General features: G+C 36.1%; 1 protein-coding gene across 5 annotated transcripts in view; it reads left to right on the forward strand.

Moving 5' to 3' along the window:
• RTN1 (reticulon 1) overlaps window positions 1–19421 on the forward strand; it is a 140116-nt gene that overhangs the window by 112556 nt on the left and 8139 nt on the right. For 3 of the 5 annotated variants that reach the window (XM_039319472.1, XM_039319471.1, XM_039319473.1), the window contains one exon: window positions 18497–18704. In XM_039319472.1, the coding sequence (XP_039175406.1) occupies window positions 18497–18704 (208 nt within the window). Of the gene's footprint in view, window positions 1–7646; window positions 8008–16618; window positions 16738–18496; window positions 18705–19421 lie in introns of those variants that run through there. The other 2 variants (XM_039319474.1, XM_039319476.1) reach the window with 2 other exon arrangements.

The following is a 19421-nucleotide window of genomic DNA, read 5'->3' on the forward strand; positions in this document are numbered from 1 at the left end:
TCTTTCTCTCTTGATATTCCCTAGTTATCTGGAATAGACACTGGGGAGAAATAGTATGGTTGCAGACAGAATCAGCAAAGGTCATTTTGTCTTCAGCTCCTGCAGAACTCTCTATGTCCAGCTCCTCCAAATGAACGAAAGTGCTCTTTTGTCCACAAAACGCTTTGACTAGATGCATGATTATAAGATATTCCTAGCAACTATTGTTAGAACACCATGATCTCATAAAGAGAGTGATTGGCACTGTTTCCTTGCAGAGTAGTTGTGAATGTGTTATGGGGCAGAGTTGAAAGTTTGTGAGCCACATGGTACTTTTCAGTGCCTGCCAATTCCTGGAAATGTCTGAGATCATGCCAACATTCAGTAGCAAAATGTTAAAAATCAGTGGTACATTGTCTGTATTTTAAAAAAGAAATCAGAAATAAAACTCCTATTTTACTTTTAAACATTTTTCTAAACCCCAAAAGAAATAGAAAAGACAGTGGGCAAGAATTCCATCCTGGTCTTCTCTAATATGCCTTGTAACCTTTATTTATTTTATTATTTATTTATTTATTAAGAAAATATGTATGGAGAAGTAACAACTCCCTTAACTGCAAAAAAAAAAAAAAAAAAAAGCCCACTTGTAATCTAAGATTTTGATTGCCTGAACTGAAACCAGTTGAATGTCACCATGTGAGTCCATGCTAACAAGATGCCCTTATCCAGCTTTTCTAAAATCATTTTTGGAAGTATGGGCACATTACAGTACAATAATCTCATCTCCTTGTTCAGTTTTGTATAATTGAAATGTGCAAATGAACAGCTCTGGGTGACCTAACAAGTTTTAAATTATATTTTTGCCTTGATTTTGTGTACAGTGCTTCTGAGCTCAGAGTTGGTTTTCATATACCTTGAAAATGAAAAGCTTTTGGTGTAACTCTTATTATTTGCATTGATGGGTTCATTATTTTCAGAAACTTTTCTAAAGTGCAGCCTTGCAATTCCCAGAGAGCATGACCAATGCCTTAAAATTTGAGGAGATGCACTAATTGGGGAATGTTACTATAATAAATAATTATTTCCTTAGCAAAGCAAGAACCATGCTGGGTCTTAGAATATGCTGTAAGAGCCTTCTGCATCGCTGCATCTCTTATATTACCGGCAGTATAACCTGTCAAAATTCTAAGAAGAGGCTATTTGTAAAACAAAGAGGGAGATATTCATAAAACAAAAATTCCAGACAATCTCTATATCTTAGTGATCATTTTTTTAAAAAAAGGTATTCCATTAAGCTACAAGGTTTTTTGAATTCTGCAATAAAAGCATAATAATGCAAAGTCAAGCTGTCCGTAAGAGTCATTGGCTACAATAATTGTTTTCCATACAGAACAAATCATGGTACATTTTGAACAATCTTATTCCAAATGGCCCATTGCAATCAAAGGTAGGCTAATAATAACTGTATCACTGTATCCAATTATCGTCAAGACTACTGCATGATGATAGAGTAACTTCTCTAAGTTGCTGAATACATCCAGCTTATTCTAGCACTTTTCCTTTGATCTTGGGAAGCAGCATTCTCATCTACACATTGAGTGGCTAATATAGACATTGTTGCTGTGTCACTGCAGAGAAATAATAATATGAGTCATGAGTTTTATGTTAGCAAAGATATACATTTCAATGTTTCCCCATCTAGCATTTTACTTCTGCACTGTACAGATTGAATAGGTAAATTAGTCCTTAATCCAGCCTGTGTCATTTTTGAGTATAATCATAAATTCAATTTGTCCTTGTTTCCTTTAGTCTATATATTTAAAAAAAATCAAATTTATAAAATTGTATTTAAAAAATACTAGAATATTAGGATAACTATACGACTGCCCAAGCTATTTTTAAAAATATTTGTTCTATATTTTAAAAATGTCACTACACTAATTCCAAGAGTATTCTTCTTACTTGTTTATTGTCTTTTGGTAATCAGAGAAAAATCATGTGATTATTGAATACCTCTGAATGAGTCATACTTGTCTTCTTTTATGCATTAGGCCTACTTTTCAGAACCAGTTGAGTTTATATAAAATTTCTGATGACATGGCTCTTTGTAGGGCATACAACAAAAATATTAAGAATTTATATTATGTATTGAAGTACCTTTACTCCTCTAGATAATTTATCATTAAATTCATGTAAGCAAAATTGTCGTAAGTTCATTGTTGAGTACATCGTTCAGAGCCTGGGTTTTTAACAATGTCATGGTCACCATCTCGTACTGAGATGCTGATTCAGTGGCTGAGATTCCTGCATACCCTACTGGCTTAATACAATATAAACTAGCAAATGGAATTTGAGACAGCTCTAACAGTGGCCGTCCAAGTCATTACTTAGCATTGCACTTAGCATGTGCCCTTCTTGGATATATTGTAGACCTTTGTTTTCTCTTAATGAGATGGCTCCATGTGAAAAACAGGGGGGGGGGCAGGAGGGAGAAGTTTTGAAAAGCACTTCACTCATCTTAGTTATTCATTGTGGCTTAGATTTACTGCTTAGAAATTACAGGATCAAAGTTACCTGTATCGTGTATTTGGGAATATAAACTCATCTAGAGCAATTGGAAGGCCAGGTTTTCAGCCCACTCCAAAATGCTTTGTCTATCCTACTCAGCATGGATCTGAATGTCCAGCACTTCTCAGTTAGTCAGCACCAAAGCCATTTCCTTCTGAGGAATTAGATGCAAGCTAAATAATGTCCACTAAAATAATCAAAGAAAAGCTGGGACAACGTGCTCTTCAGATATACTTGAGTAGTTGAATACTATGCATGAAAAGCCAATGGGATTTACTGCCAGGGTGTCTCTTTTGCATTGTCATTTTTTTAATGTGGATGTTAAATAATAAGGCACATAATCATCACAATTCCTCCCAGAATATGCTAAATCACCATTAACAAATGATAATTTTAAAGCCAAACCAAACAGCCGAATTATGTCTTAGCAGTTTGTGTGAAATAGGCACTGCAAACTATATAATGTGACTTGTTTTGGCTTAGCATATTGCATGTATTAAGCCATTATGATTTGGTAAAGACCACAATTTTAGACTGATTTATTGTATAAACAGAGCCATAGAAATATAAATTTAATTAATTTGATTTTGATGCTGCTCAGCTCCAAATGATTCTGGGTAGTTCACAATACAATGTACGATACTTCAAAACAAACAAACAAATAACAAAAAATAGCCAAATAAGAAATAAGAACAAGATAAACAGATCAACTGAATACAAGGAATCTTAGCATTCTTGTCTTACAGCATTGTGGCAATTCTTAGCAGGTTATGCTAAAATAATATTTCTAATTGCATATACTGTGTACTAGAGAGATCTGTTCAGCAAACCAGAAGTAAGCAAATAAGCAAGCCCTGCCATATCAAGATATAAATCTCTCTGATCTCACTGCATCCCACACTAACAACTTTCAAATCCAGCTCATCTGGTTTCCCAGGACACCATTTAAATCTCCACTGCTATCTCTAGCATAATTGCAACACTTAAAAAAAACCCACCCTTTGCCAGCTGTCTAACTCCCACCAGTTGCTTTATCCACTCTTCTCTTCTTACTGTACCAAAATTCATTTTCAGCTATTACAGGCAGGGGATGTTGATGGTGATGATATGACGATAATGAGGATGAGGATGGACAAAAGAATCTGGGAATTCAGCAATCAATCCCAGTCTGCTCTAAGAACAGAGTTATTAAATTGCACTATTCCTTTTCATAGAAAAAAATATGTAAATCTTCACCAGTTACCATTCCAGGACGTGACAAACATGAGCCAATTCTGAGGTGCATAGTGATGCTCCATTTCCACATCTAAGAATGTGGCCATTACAGTCTCCATTTCCTTTCCTTTTTCAATCCTTCATCTAACCTCCCTCCCCACCTGCTCAGTCCTGCTAGTCACGAAAGAGAGGAGGGAGAGGAGGGAAGAGAACAGGCCCAGATCAAGAGTGCCATATTCTGTACTGTTTGTCAATATCTCAATGCGCTCGAAAGAGGAGAATGTGGTGTTCAGAGATCAATGGATTCCTTCTCAGCCAGTCTCAGTCAGGATGGCTAGAAGGCAGGATTACAGAACTGCTACACCAGCAATACAGATTCCCAACTTTTGAATTAAAGGCATAAGTACAAAATCCATGTGAGGCTAGGATCTCATGCATGTATGAATCAATCTTTTGTATGGGCAATAACTCCTATTTGTTTGTTTGTTTCCTTATTTCCTTAAAAGTAGCTGCCTAGGGTTACAGTATTGCTAGATACCATGAAATAACGGTGGGAAGTATCTTATTAATTCTAGCTGAGTTAGGTAAATTTCAGGCTATCTGAAAAAAATTCTGATATTAAGTCAGTAAGCCTAAGACTTATTCACATAGAGAGTCTATGATGTTTGTGTGTGTGTGTATGTGTATATATATGTGTGTGTGTGTGTGTGTGTATGTGTTGTGTACAATATTAAGGTATCTACCTCAGCAATGAACATTACAAAGTAGTGTAGATTCAATATGTTAGTGTCAATATGGTATCTGAAGTAACCAAACAGCATGTATGATGAATAGATGCATTTTCCTCATGTTACATTACACGCCAGGCCAGAAATAGATTCAAACTATACAGGACACAACAACAGCATGAAATTTTGAAATTTCTTAATCTGCCAAAAAAGATTTGGGAGGAATTATTGTTTTGGTCTTGCTTTTAGAAATCAAGCTGTTCAAAACCTGATCCCCCTCAGTTACTTTCCCCCCTTCCCAATACAGTACCTGAAAATAAATAAGAAGTAGCTCTGAATAGAAAATGCATATGGCAATAAAATTAAGCTAAGAATGGAAAGCATTCAAAAGCAGAACAACAATGAAGACAGAGCAAAAATTGCAACCCAATCATGATAGAGCAACATTTGTCAAACTTGGCAATTTTAAAATGTAGCGACTTCAACTCCCATAATCCCCTACCCAGCCATGCCAAGTTTGAGAAGCACTGCGGTAGAGACACAAAAAGCTTCTGCAAAAGAAATATTTTGGACAGACAGGCTTTGTTGTAAGGCAATTCCAGAAATAAGATATCACTGCTAGGAAAGCTTTGCCAAATTAATACACATTATTTTATTATTACCAACTGGTAGGCGGACAATAAGATCTCTACAAGAAAACGGAAGTCTAGAACAGAAATAACTAACCTGGTTCTTTAAGAATGCCTCAACTCACATGAGCTTTTCCAAACATTGTGACCATGTAATGATCAGTATTTTTTAATCTCAGCAATTTTTATGATGTGTGGACTTGAACTCCCAGAATTCCCCAGCCAGCCATACCAAGTTTGAGATGCATTGTGGTAAGACACAAAAGCTGGCTAGGGAATTCTGAGAGTTCAAGTCCACACATCTTAAACTTGCTGAAGTAGAGAAACACTATATTAAGTCATTTCACTGCAATACCCAGGAAATTAACCTGTTGCTGGGATTAATCTAAGTTTAAGGTAGATTTCTGCCCTCGGCCCAACAGGAAGCAATCTACACCCATTTTTGTTCAGCCACACATCCAAACTAGTATTTTCTGACTTGTGCCAACTCAAACAATGCTTGTTGCAGTTCGTTTCACTATTGACTAAGGCAGGGGTCCCCAACCTTGGCAACTTTAAGACTTGTGGACTTCAACTCCCAGAATTCCCCCACCAGCCATGCTGGCGGGGAAATTCTGGGAGTTGAAGTCCACAGGTCTTAAAGTTGCTAAGGTTGGGGACCCCTGGACTAAGCCCTGTGCTCCAACTGGCTACTCTGCACTGTGGCAGAAACACAGCCTCCTGCCTGATTGTTGGGTTGCTATCTTCCATGACCATTTGTTTTGCAGGTTTAGCAGTAGAATGGTGAAAAACTAGACTTTAAAAATAAGACCCCAGTGAAACCATGCCATTTCTTTTTTAAAACCATGTGCAACTGACAAGGATTTTACCTAAATTACTGGAAAAATTACAAAACTGATTGATTGATTGATTGACTGACTGACTGACTGATTGGACTGGGAGGGATACGAAAGTGGTAAATCCATCAACAGGGGCCATGGGAAACCTGTTCTGCACAAACATCAGATCACCACAGTCGCCAAAGCAGAGGAAGAGACAGAAATCCAAAACAGGATTTCTTAAGCTGACTTCATTTTCAGATGGTTTCAGCACAAATGTCAAGTTTCTTAAAGTAGTAATGCAGAAAAGCATTGAGAAAGCATACAGGTCACTTATTCAATAGTCTTTAATTGTAGTCACACATTGTATTAAGCAAAAAATAGCTTAGTATTACATGTTCTCACAGTGGGTACAGATAATGAGCTGGTCATGGCTTGGTCAACTATGCTTACTGGATTACTGTTGTAGACCCTGGCTTTTTCTTCTAGGAAGAAATGGGAGAACAGAACTATAGTTTATTTTTGGCTTTTTAATGACTACTTCTGGGAAGATAAAATTCAGAACCCCACGTTCATATGTCAACCTAAGCTTGGCTAATTAAGTTAGGAATGGGTTCATTAGCTGTACTTACTTACAGTGCAAGCCAATTAATACTAAAAGTACGGTTGCCTGCTAGAAATATCAGGTACAGGCTCTTTGCTATTATGGCTTTAAATTTAAGTTGTCATGATGAGGTTTAGATTTGTATTTATACATAGACCTTTTATTATAATTCTTGGTATTTTAAGCAAGCCAGACTAATTTCTGTTGGACTATAAGTTTTGGTATATAAATAAGCAGAGGCAAAGTTGTCACACTTGGTCCCTTTTTAATGATGGACAATTGACCATTCTATCTCCAAACCAGATGGTGAATCCTAGATATTATGTACTGTGATGTTGGTTTAAGAATCTAGACCAGATTCACTCTTATTTTATTCACTCTAGAAGTGGTAAAATGAAAATTTGTTGCACGATGTCAGTATCTTTGTTTTGCTGGTTTTACATATTTTCATGGATTATGCTGAAAGAAAAGGAAAAGGTAAACAGGTGTATAGTTTAAGTATTAAAAACAAAGTCACACTTTAGGACAAATTGATTAGCATAGTTCCAAATCTGATGTTCAATTTGCTCTGTATTTGCTACCCTGCCATTCGGTCTTGTGTTCTGTAAATGTGATAGAAAGGAAAAGCAGGATTGTTGGAGACAGATAAGCAGGAGAGGAACAGTTGAAATTGGCAGCTTTGACAAATAAATACTGCAGAAACACTCCATCTTTAAAATTTATCTTCCTCCCCCCCAAAAGAGGCTGGTAGCATTTTTTCCAACTAACAAATTAATAAAAACATATAATTTCATGCCTCTTAATAAAAATGTTGGTCAGAAAAGGTGCTTCCCAAACCTTGATTTTATTATAACCCTTGATTAATGCAACTTTCCTCAATTTGCCAAGAAATCTCTAAGAGAAAAACAGTCCCTGTTGAATAAACACAGAGGAAGCCACACCCATCTCCCCACTGCACTTCTCCCTGCTACCCTCCCCCTTTCCATCCACACCCCATTTGTTTTTGTTCTTTGGCTGTCTGCATTAGTTCCATCTTTTGACAGCTCAACAGCATTCAATCAGCACTGTTACTATTGTTGTTGGCGTCGTTATTGGTTTGCAAAGCAGCTGCTGCATCTTCCCCCCCCCCCCTTTGACAAAAGAGACTGGTCCCCAGAGCAATCGCAGCATCCTTATGCTGATTTGCTGCAGTGGAGACCGCAGCGCTTACAATATGCCCTCCCCCACCCTTGCCTGCTCTGCTTAACAGCATCTCTCCATAGCCAGTATAAGGGGTTGAAAAGCAGCAGCTTGAGAGACCCGGTCACCCTTTATATGTTTTGGAATGCTGGAGTGAAGTGGGGAAAAAGGACAGTACCCAAGCAGAAGCTACAGACCCGGCCGTTCCTTCTTTTCCGCTTGCAAGATGCAAGCCAGTGCTGATTCTACGAAGATGGACTGTCTCTGGAGCAACTGGAGAGGCCAGGGTAGTTTTTTTTCTACTCCTAATTCTGCATGCATAGAAATATTTGCAAAGGGAATGGCAGAAACACCTCTGAAGGGCTGTATAGTTTTGGTATCATCATCATCATCACCATCATTATCATCATCATCTTTATAACATTTCTGGAGTCTGTTCCTTTTCTGCATATTTTTATTTGGGCTCGTTTTTTTTTTTTCATTTAACGCAAAACAGGAGAAAACCCAACCCCATAATGTTGTTTGCATCCTTTTGCTTTCTTTCTCCCATACGTCCTTTTTACAAATGCTACATTGCTTCTGTCTCTGGGTGACAGTTACACTGCCAGCCAGCCTATTGCTGATCTCTAAGTACCCCCATCTGCAATTTAGGGGATCACCCATCTGAGTGGCTGGGAGGCAGCCATGGGGGCTGGGATTTTGTTTCTGGTGTTGGCTGTACTGTAGTTGTCAGTTTTGGAGTGAGCTTCAGTGTGTTGCGTTGGGGGGCAGTGAGACACACCCATTCTGAAAACCCTGCTTGTCGTTCTCCAAAGACCGTTGTAACAGTTTGAGAACTCCACTTGATGCTGGAAGGTCACAGGTCTAGCTGTCTTACCTTCTTTTTTTGTTCTGTACCTTTGCCTTCATTATTGCCAGTCATTTAGGCTATTGTAGATGTGAGAAAAAAAAACAATATATCAAAATATATTGTGATCTTCATCACTTACAGGGGAAAAAACCAGAAGCAAACAATACTACCTCTCCCTTTTTGTCATACAAGATTTATTTTGAACACTTCCCATTGGGTGTGGCTGGCTACCTTCTCTTTGCCTAATACAGCTTTTCAGCCATTTTTATGCAGACTTCATTGCTACCAATAACCTTCCTTTGTTTTGATAACAGAAAAATGCTGTGTGACCTGCTCAGTAGTTTTATTTGCAGTCTGCCAATGCTTTTAGATCTTACTTTATTTTATGATATTGTATTATTTGGGAAGGCCCTTTTGTCATTTAATTATACAGTTCAAATAGCTAATGTTTGTAATGTCTCCCTATTACGGAATAAGATTTATATTTAGGTTACATGTGACAAATAAGGGCCTCTGTGTATGTGTTGACTAAAATGTCATAACTACAGAGAGAGCAGGGGAAAGATACCCCATTATTAACTAGACTATTATTTCCGCATATCTGGTTAAATTGGGTTGTTCTTAGGATAGCTCTATAACGAATTCTCAGTCTAGGTAGGATGTTGCATGTTTAAAAAAGTAAATGTATTAAGTAATATGTCTCAAGTCAACAAAAGAATTTTCCAGAAAATGCTTTTTACTGAATATGAATTAATACAATCTGTTTATAAAGGAATGTATAATATTTGTTTTTATAATATGGGGTATATTTTTAAAAATATGAATGCACGTGATGTTACATACTGATATTTTCCCTTTACATGTAAGATACTCTTCACTAACCTTTTCCTTAGATTGTCCACAGGGAAATACATAGTTATTAAATAAACTGTTGAATTACAGTAAGCTTAAATTAAATAAACTGTTGAATTATAGTAAGTACAGTATTATATTTATCCATTCAGAAGTAACCCCTGTGGGTTTCTAGAGGAATTTATATAGGGCTAGATGTTTTAAATCAAATCTTGGGCAATCTGCTGTTGTGAATATAATGCCATTTATTTACAATAGCTAATACTGCTCAAAATAGACTAGATTTCTACAGACTATACTCTGACTAAAAGTAATTAAGTTGGAATAAACTTTTAGCACCTTTTGTTGAACAAACAAATGTAACAAAACAGCTGTTTGGGTTTTCAAATAGAGCTATAATTTGTTAAAATACCTAGTGATAAATACTAAATTTAACAAAGCAGAATGTTTTAAGCTCACAGTGAAAGGAAAATCTATATTTGCTTAGATTAGATAAAAACATTACAGACATTTTTTACAGTCTTCATTAGATAAATACTGAAGGTAAAGTCAACAGAAATAAATATACAATATTGGTGGAAAATCACATAGAAGAATATATTAAAATACAGGATTAAGAGAAATTGGAATTGTGTCTAGAGAGATGACTGAACAAATGGCTGGAGCAAAGAATATAACAAAAGACAAACATATGAAGCAAACCAAGATTTCAAGATAGGTTTTCATCCAAACTGCTCAGCCTTTGAGATTTGGAATCTACAGTCTTACAACTGAAAGTATTGAAATAAATACAATAACATCATGGTTTCAGGTTACATTCAGGTTTGATGGACAGCATGATAACCTGAATGTGTTGTTGCATCATCCAAAAAGATTTGATTTAGGCTATTCAAGAACTGGATTTGAATGAAAACATTTTTCCAAACACTGTTTTTTTAAATCAGAGATCTATATCTGTCTATATAGATCTATAAGATGTTTTAAACTATAAGCAAGTTTTAGAATTTTAAGGGTCTATAGAAACGAAATGGAAAAGAGATTTTTATCTGCAATCAATAAGGATATACTCTATCACAGTGGTTCTCAACCTTTTTAATGCCGCGACCCCCAACCGGTCGTAAGTTGAGGACTACTCAACTGGTCGTAAGTTGAGGACTACTCAACTGGTGCAGCACCGTTTGCAGAATGGGACTTTTGGCGGGCTCAGCAGGGCAGAGACAGCCTGGACAATTCCTATTGGCTTTTGAAAGCCAATAGAATTAGACTCTATTCAAGAGAGTCTATTCTATTGGCTTTCAAAAGCCAATAGAATAAAAGGGAGTAGCACAGCTAAGGAAAAGGGGGAAAAAATGGCGGACTGAGTTGTTTGGCGACCCCCGTGAAATGGTCATTCGACCCCAAATGGGGTCCCGACCCACAGGTTGAGAAACACTGCTCTATCACTACATCACAAATTAAGGATCTTCAGGCTATTTATGGGTCAGTATATGTTATAACACATGTCTGTACTGTTTTTCCTTCTATGTTTGTTTACTGCCTCCAGAAGCAGTAAATGCTCCAACACTGGAAGTTTTTAAGAAGAGACTGGACAGCCATTTGTCCGAAATGGTGTAGGGTTTCCTGCCTGAGCAGGGGGTTGGACTAGATGACCTCCAAGGTCCCTTCCAACTTTACTACTACTACTACTACTACTATTATTATTATTATTATTGAATGGCTTGGGACAATGTGGATTGTAATCAGAAAATACCCAAACAGTATCATGTTTGACAAGGCTAGATTAAGGAATTATTAATGGATGGATTGGTTATTGAAAACAACCAATCGTGTAGTTAGCAGATTTAAAAACTCCATTTGTAATTCTCCAAATAATTTCAAAGTGTTCCAAGGAAATGAGAAATTTAAAATTAAATAAAAACAATCATCTATTTTTTTAAAAAAAAAACTCTTTAAGTTTTGTTTTTTCCCTCAGTCTGATGCCATTAATATAATGGAGCCAAAATAATGTCAGTAGATAAAAACCTTAATTCTTAGTCTACAATCACAGCTATTAAAATTGGTTTTCTGCAATTAATCTTCCATTGACTAATCAATTCAAATTTAAATGATTAAAACTCCTTTATTCATATTTCCAAATGTCTAGCTTTCAGTGTATATTCTGTGTTTTATTTTTATATGAAATTTGGCTTGCATTCATATAGCACTGGTTTCCATTTCAGCAGCATTTTATGCAAATTCTCCATATAATGTGACTTTTCAGTCAGTATAAGGGGAGAGCTGTTAGCCTCTGAAAACCAAGTATCAGAACTCTGGTAGTATCTTTCCCAATTAACATTTCTAACTAACTGATTAATATTTGCTGACTAAATTTTAACAAAATTTGTTAGAAAAATGTATTACCAGTCTCTTTGTGATCATGATTTTATAGTGGTTTGACTTCCAATTTCTGCCGGCTTCCACATTGACTTTGCACATGGAAAGTGCCAAGAAGCATTAGAAATTATAATCATGTCACTGTGCCTGACCATGTGGATGCTACAGCAACAACAACTTTGCAAATACAACTGGTTTGAAGATCCTTGAAATTTCAATTCAATGGTAATAAGAGGTCCCAGATTGTATACACATTCTTTAATATAGCGGATCAGAGGTACTTTGATTTAAAAACTGTTGCATTATCATATATGATTTGGGCTAACTGAAAGTTTATTTATTTGTTTATTTTTCACAATTTGAACATCCATCTTCCTCAGAAAGGGACTCTGGGTAATATACAATAAAATATTAAAATATAAAAACTGTATATAAAAGTTAAAAAAAATAGAAAGAGGCAACACTGATTAAATACTGTTAAAATTAATTGAAAGGTGAAGGGAAGGTTTTCAGGTTACAAACAGACACAATAGGGTTTTAGTAACAATAGATAATGATAGATTATTTTTTTAAAAAATTTAAATCTTGGAGGAAAATCAGAATGTAGAAGTAGCATAATAGTAATTGCCTAATTGTTTTAGTATCTTCTTCAAATATATAAACAGCACTTACTAGATGACCTAAGATTTTCTAATGCACAAAGACTTAGTAATAACTTCATGTGATGTTCAGACATCATTACTAGACTGATTTTAAAATGACCACAGGTAGAATCAATGTGTCATCCCTTCAAAATATTAGCAAATACATTGCTCAGTGATGCATGATTAGGCAAGGATGTTTTAATTCAGTTCTTGCATTCTTTTCCTAGAAAACATGCATATCTGTCCAGTGGTTTCCTCCGCAAGGCAGTGCTTGTTTGCTGGCCATTTGTGGATTCCAATCTTACATGGTTATACTATGTTGCTTTCCTGGAAATCTTTTTGCCTACCAGGATGTACAATAAAATATTATGGGTTCTGATGGCAAGCAACTGCCCATATAGTCACCATTAGTCAAATTTAACTTGATGATACCCATCTTCCATCATACATAAGAAATAGCTATTTGTACCTTTCTGATGAGCCAACATTATTAATTAATTAATAATACCAGTTATTAATTACTGCTCTTTAGCTTAGCCATACTTATGGTTTGTGCTAAGTAAAAATAAATATCCATTGTCTGCCTGCCCCTTCCTTCCTTCCTTCCTTCCTTCCTTCCTTCCTTCCTTCCTTCCTTCCTTCCTTCCTATCTATCTATCTATCTATCTATCTATCTATCTATCTATCTATCTATCTATCTATCTATCTATCTATCTAATCTACCTACCTACCTACCTATCTATCTATCAGATAATTTTCAGAATAGTTTGCTTGTTGGTGTTTCCTATCAACTCAGCATCATAAGTTCAGCCTTGTCTCCATGTCTGGAGAGAGAGAAAGTCTTATCTATGTTGTACAGAAGCCTCATGAAGAGAAACATTTCTTCTGATTCATGAATTCACATATCAGAAATTAGACTTGCTGGTTTGGCAGTCCTTTTCTCCAAAACTCTGATGTGGTGTTACATCTGAATGTTGCTTATTGTGAGAGAGAAGGGGAAAAGACCTCTAAAACCTTTTGTACAAGCCCCTCGTTTCTGCTCCAGTAACACTTCTATATGCAGTAGTTAACAAATGTTAATTTGCTATAGATCTGGAATAAGCTTTTCTTGCTGTGTCTCAAATTTCTGGTAAAGATACATAAGCAAAAGTGGTAATTAACAACTCTGGTGGTTCCTTTTAATGAGAGCCATATGCCAAGCTCATTTGCAGTGATGTTTTCAAAATATTATCTGTAGTGTTATTTATTGTACTTGGATCAGGAAAGACCGATTTTAAACCCTCAGTTGACTACAGAACTCCCTGGATGATTTGAAATTCTTCCTTCTGGCACAGCCAAGCTTATGTCATAGAATTATTACAGGAGAAGGAGGAGGATATTGCATGCACATTGCCCTGAATTCTCAGAAGAAGAAGAAAGCCTATAAATAAAATAAATAAATCAATACCACTTGTTGGACATTGGAGAAGGGTTGGACATAGGAGAAGTAGATGGTAACATGCCATACACACTCCCTGAATCATTTGGAGAACATAGAACATATATGTACCACCTTTGAGATCTTGACACATTTTAGGGCCCAGATCTTGAAAACCTCTACTCAGATTTGAAATGTGAAATATGCTTATGATTTAAAAATGAAACTAATTCATCAAAAATATTGTATATTTATCGGGCCCCTCGAGGAATGTTCTATTTTTTGCTTTTTTTATTGATTGATTGATCACTTTGAAAAAAATATATAAACAAGCACATGACAAAATCTGAAAGAAGATATAATATGGACAAATGATTCGGAAATGTTAATGTCATGGAGGTTATAGTTCTCTAGTATACTACTTAGTTAGAAATAGTTAGAATATATTATAGAGAGTCCTCCTGTTTCCAGAAGTAACATTTACTCCTGGTTCCTACCATCCATGTCAGTCCCACCAAGTATACCAGACCAAGAATCAGCTCCATAGGAAGGCTAAAGCTACTTTTATTGAGAATTTTGCAAGTCTGATTGTGATGTGTTTCCTCTTCTTTTTATACCCTTGTGAATTAAGGAGGTATCTTTCTGAACTACATACACATAATTTCTGCTTGATCTGGACTTAAACTGTTTTTCTCCTTATTGCTTTAGTAACAGATTTGTAACAGATTCTCTGTCCTTACCCACTGCAATCTGTCTCCATGTCAGCTCTTTGGACTAGCCAAGACAAGAAGCACAAACCATGAGTAATAACACTACATTTATTTTAAACTTACAATAATAAAGTCTTAAAAATCTAAAAGCATTTCTCTGCTCCTTTACTTTTACTTTCCAAAAAAATAGGAAGGGCCACTTCTGAGATGCTTTCCACCCTACTTTTCCTTCTGAGGACCGAGCTACCATTTGCATGATGGTTGTCTAGGTTACAGCTCTTCTTCCTGTCTCCCAAGAACATTCCCATAGAGCAGGGGTCTCAAACTCACTGTGTCATATGATGTGCATATCGCAATTTGTTCCCCCTTACTGGAGCTGGGTGGGTGCAACCTCTGCATGACGCATTCAGGCTGTGGGCCGGCAGTTTGACACCCCTGCCATAGACCATCAAACTCTATCTTCTTAAAATATAACTTCTAATCTCACTCCTCAAGTAGGAGGATTTGTCAAAAGCCTTTTCAAAATCCAAATATATGTTGTCAACTGGATCATCACTAATATCATGCCTGTTCACATTCTCAAATAACATCCTCTCTCCCTTGCCTCACTCTCTCTTCTAGGCATGCTAAGCAGCCAGTCCCTACTACAGGTAGTCCTTGACTTATGACCACATTTTAACCAAACATTTCTGTTGTTAAGTGAGACATTTGTTGTGAGTTTTGCCCCATTTTACGATCTTTCTTGCCACAATTGTTAAGTGAATCACTGCAGTTGTTAAGTTAGGAACACAGTTGTTCCGGCTTCCTCATTGACTTTGCTTGTCAGAAGGTCGCAAAAGGTGATCACGTAACCCTGGGACACTGGAACTGTCTAAAAATGAGTCAGTTGCCAAGCATCTGTATTGTGATCACATGACCATGGTTGTAAGTGTGAAAAATGGTCATAAGTCATTTTTTTCAGTGCCGTTATAATTTCGAATGGTCACTAAATGAACTGCTGTAAGTTGAGGACTACCTGTAGTAGTAAGTATCTGTCCCAACCCAGAAAAATGGCACGGGCAAGGGGGTCCAGTGTGCAATCCAGACCATGCAATTTTCTTGGTCCCTATTCAATCTAGACAGATAGAAGAGAGGGGTCAGGGGTCTCAGCAGCAGATAATCATTCAAATGTTTTGTTTATGGAGATTCTCAGTCATCAGGTCATGGTTGTCCCAAAGGTGTTTTTTCAAGGGGCATCTGGACTTTCTTGTTTTTCTTTGAAGATGTTTCACTAAAGAAACTTTTTGGATGAGAAGCAAAACATCTTAAAAAAAAAATCCAGTTGCCCCTTGAAAAACATCTTTGGGACATTCAGATGCCTTGTCTCCTGCTTTCTCAGAATTGTTTGCAGTTTTGATAATTTCCAAGCTATTTCTAATGTCTCATTTAGCTTCTTACATGTTCTAGATCATTTCTTTGCTTATATTAGAATATTTCTCCAAAATGATTCTGCTCATACTGTCAGACCTTCTAGAGTGGACTTACTCAAGCTCTTACCACTTCGGGAGGTGAGAGAAATGCTTTTCTGTGGTTGCTTCAGCCATTTGTAATACCTTGTTCTTGGTGCCCCCATTTCTGATATTTTACACTGCTGTAGAAACAAATTTATTCAGGTGGCTTTGGAACTGGAATGGTAATTGGCTACCAATTTTTCTTCTTTCATGTCTTCCTACATTATTGGAGGGATTAATTTATGTTAGATGTAGATTGGTTTTATTTTATTTTATGAGTTATTTTTATGTTTTTGCACACTACCTCAAATCTGATTATATGGATAGTATAAAAATGTAGTACATCAATAAATAGAAGTAGGTAAGATGGGTGGCAGTTTAATAAATAATAAATAAATGCACACAATCCCATGTGCTTTGCTAAGTAAGTAAATTAATGCACATAATCCCATGTATTTTGTTGCAGGTCTCTTTGGCATGATCACTCAGTATACTGGACAAGGCCTTCTCAGGGACACACTAATTTCTTATTTTTTAATGCCTTTAGGCACTAACTGAAAAACCTATCATTCTTGAATAGGTAGAAAATTGTACAACTATCACACTCCATTGCCCATTAGCCTGTCTTCGTTGTTTATTTCATCTCATTGCTGGTCATCTGACTTCTCTCCAAATTAATGGGTAAAAAAATTTACTTCATTAAGAAGGGAAAATTCTTATGTATCAGAGCAACTATGGATAGCTTGATGATGTCCCCTCATGAGCTTAGGACAGAGTGAAGGCAACATTACTAAAACATGACATAAAAAAGTTGTTCACAGGACTTGTTTGTGCCATGCTTAGATGGAGAACGGTGGTTACTTAGATGTACCTTTTGATGGGAAGGTTATCTATTCTTGCTGCAGTTGTTAACTGCTGTATTCTGTTTTGTTGTCATTCTTTTTGATTATGGTCATGAGGTACTTTGAAGAGAAAGAAAGAAAGATAGTTGAATCATTCGTGAACATCTCAAAGTATAGTTAGATTTCAGATAACCAATTTATGGCTCAAGCTGATTAAAATAAGCACCCATAGATTTAGTTTCAAGAAATGGCTGGGATGATAAATGTCAGGATGAGCAGAATTGATATATTCCTTTTGGGTTCATTTTTTTTGTAATTCAAATAGCTTTTAACCACAGTAAATCATCCTGACCCACTTTTGCAAACTTAATTTATTGCCATGTGTAATCAGTAGTTGAACTGTGACAGGTAGACAGTTCATCAGGTTTCCTGTTAACATAATTATTTAAACAAGGATATATATCACAAAAACAAGATAATAATTCGCATAAAATGTGTATCAAGAAATAATGGATATGATTTCAATAGAAATCTGACACCTCATCATACTGGTGCAAATTATGTGTAATATTTGTAAAGGTTTTATAAAGCTATGTGAATTCCAAGGAATTCACAAACCATGTTCTGATAATAATAGCGTAATCTAATATGAAATCCGCGAATTCATTAATTGGTTAGTGGTCTTTTGAGAACATAGTGCCTCCTTAATAAAATAGCTAATCACAATATACAAATAAAAATCATTGGGAGAGGCGGGAACAGGAATTAAAGGACATATCCATGGACACAGATGTCTACAGATACTGTATTGGGACATAGGCTCTGACTGTTTTTTTGATTCAATAGTCCCACTTTCAGTGTGCTCTGTCCAGTTAAGTTGAAGAACATTTCTACTCTATATATTGTGGTTAGTGTACTAGGGTCTCCTCCTTTATTCATGTAGACAATTCATTTTCCATCTTCTACAAGTTTGACAATTTCATGGTAATTTGATTTCCTCATATACATAAGCAGCCAAGAGTCTCCTGTATAAACTTCCCTGAAAATGTGTTCTGAAGTTAATGGTTAAATTTGTTTCTCTTTCTTTATTGTTTCCCTATTATTTTTTCTGGATATGTAATTTGTTAATTAAACAATCTGAACTTAGTAGCATAGTTCTTTGTTTTGGGAAAGTGTGCTAATTTCTGCAACAAAGCAAGTAAATAGCATATATGAGCTAAATCCCTCTAGGTCTTTGTGTTCCCAAATGATTATTGTTTGAAAGCACAGAAATAGTTTGCCAATATGCATGGGGATACATGCCCTAAGCAAGCAGAATTTACACTTTTCTTTATAATGTTAAACATTAAAGCATATCAGAAGAAGAAAGCAAAAAAAGGTATTAAAATCTTGGTTATCTTTCCAATAAAATAATACAAATTAATTTCAGCATATGTAGGCACTCTAACTCTGCATAGGTTTGAACTGCTGGGCATTCTTTATACTCCTGTAATCGTTTAGTGAGGCTGCAACCTTGCCCTAATGTTCAATATGCATGAATTTGTGATGGCAATCTCTGCCATCTCTGGAGAATTAATTGTTTGCTTTTCATCCTCCAGCTATTGAGCTCTTATACTGGCGTGACATCAAGCAGACTGGGATCATGTTTGGAAGCATCCTGCTATTATTGTTCTCCCTAACTCAGTTCAGTGTTGTCAGTGTAATTGCTTACTTGGCATTAGCAGCTCTCTCAGCCACCATCAGCTTCAGAATCTACAAATCAGTGCTACAGGCTGTGCAAAAAACTGATGAAGGACACCCATTCAAGTGAGTGCTCTCTGGTTGTTTCTAAGTGCAACAATTAGTAAAAAGTTAAAAGTATTTTTAGAAAAATAAAGTGAGAAATAAATTCCCACTTTGATCATTACCCAGTTCCATCCTTGAATTGACTGAGTCCAACTGAATTGTTTGCCAGTTCAATTAGCAATCACTAGTATTTCACATTAACCTTTGGACTAAATATCCATATATGTATGTTTAAGGTTTAACTGGCCAACTGTTGAGCTTGGTTGGGTGGGATCAGTCAAGTCAAAAGAAAAGAGGCTCCAGACTGTAAGGTTCTCCTGCCTCATTTATAGACTTTTACAGACAACCCAAATCTAAACATTAGATTTGACTGTTTTCATCCAAATAAGGAGGAAAAGCAGCCCAGTATCATTCATGAGAAACCTTAAGATCCTTCCTTCTTCAAACATTTATCAACTTCATATGGACAACAATCACGTATATAATATTTGCTGACAGTATGGATAAGGAACCAGATACTCTGTGAAGGGCTAGTAATATTTCTATTTACCCAGGCTTTTCTGGGTCCATTTCTATTGCTTTTGCCCCGAAATTAACAATTTTTTCTCTTTAGTTCTTTGTCCAGTCGAAAGCTATCATCTCTAAACAGTATATATGGTCTAAAAGTAAGGCAGTAATGAATTTAAATAAATAAATGAAATTTGATCAAAGAGGCTGTCCTTCCCTGTACTTGGCATG

The sequence above is a fragment of the Crotalus tigris genome, unplaced genomic scaffold (genome assembly GCF_016545835.1).
Source record: "Crotalus tigris isolate CLP2741 ecotype Arizona unplaced genomic scaffold, ASM1654583v1 scf7180000023598.3388751, whole genome shotgun sequence".
NCBI lineage: Eukaryota > Metazoa > Chordata > Lepidosauria > Squamata > Viperidae > Crotalus > Crotalus tigris.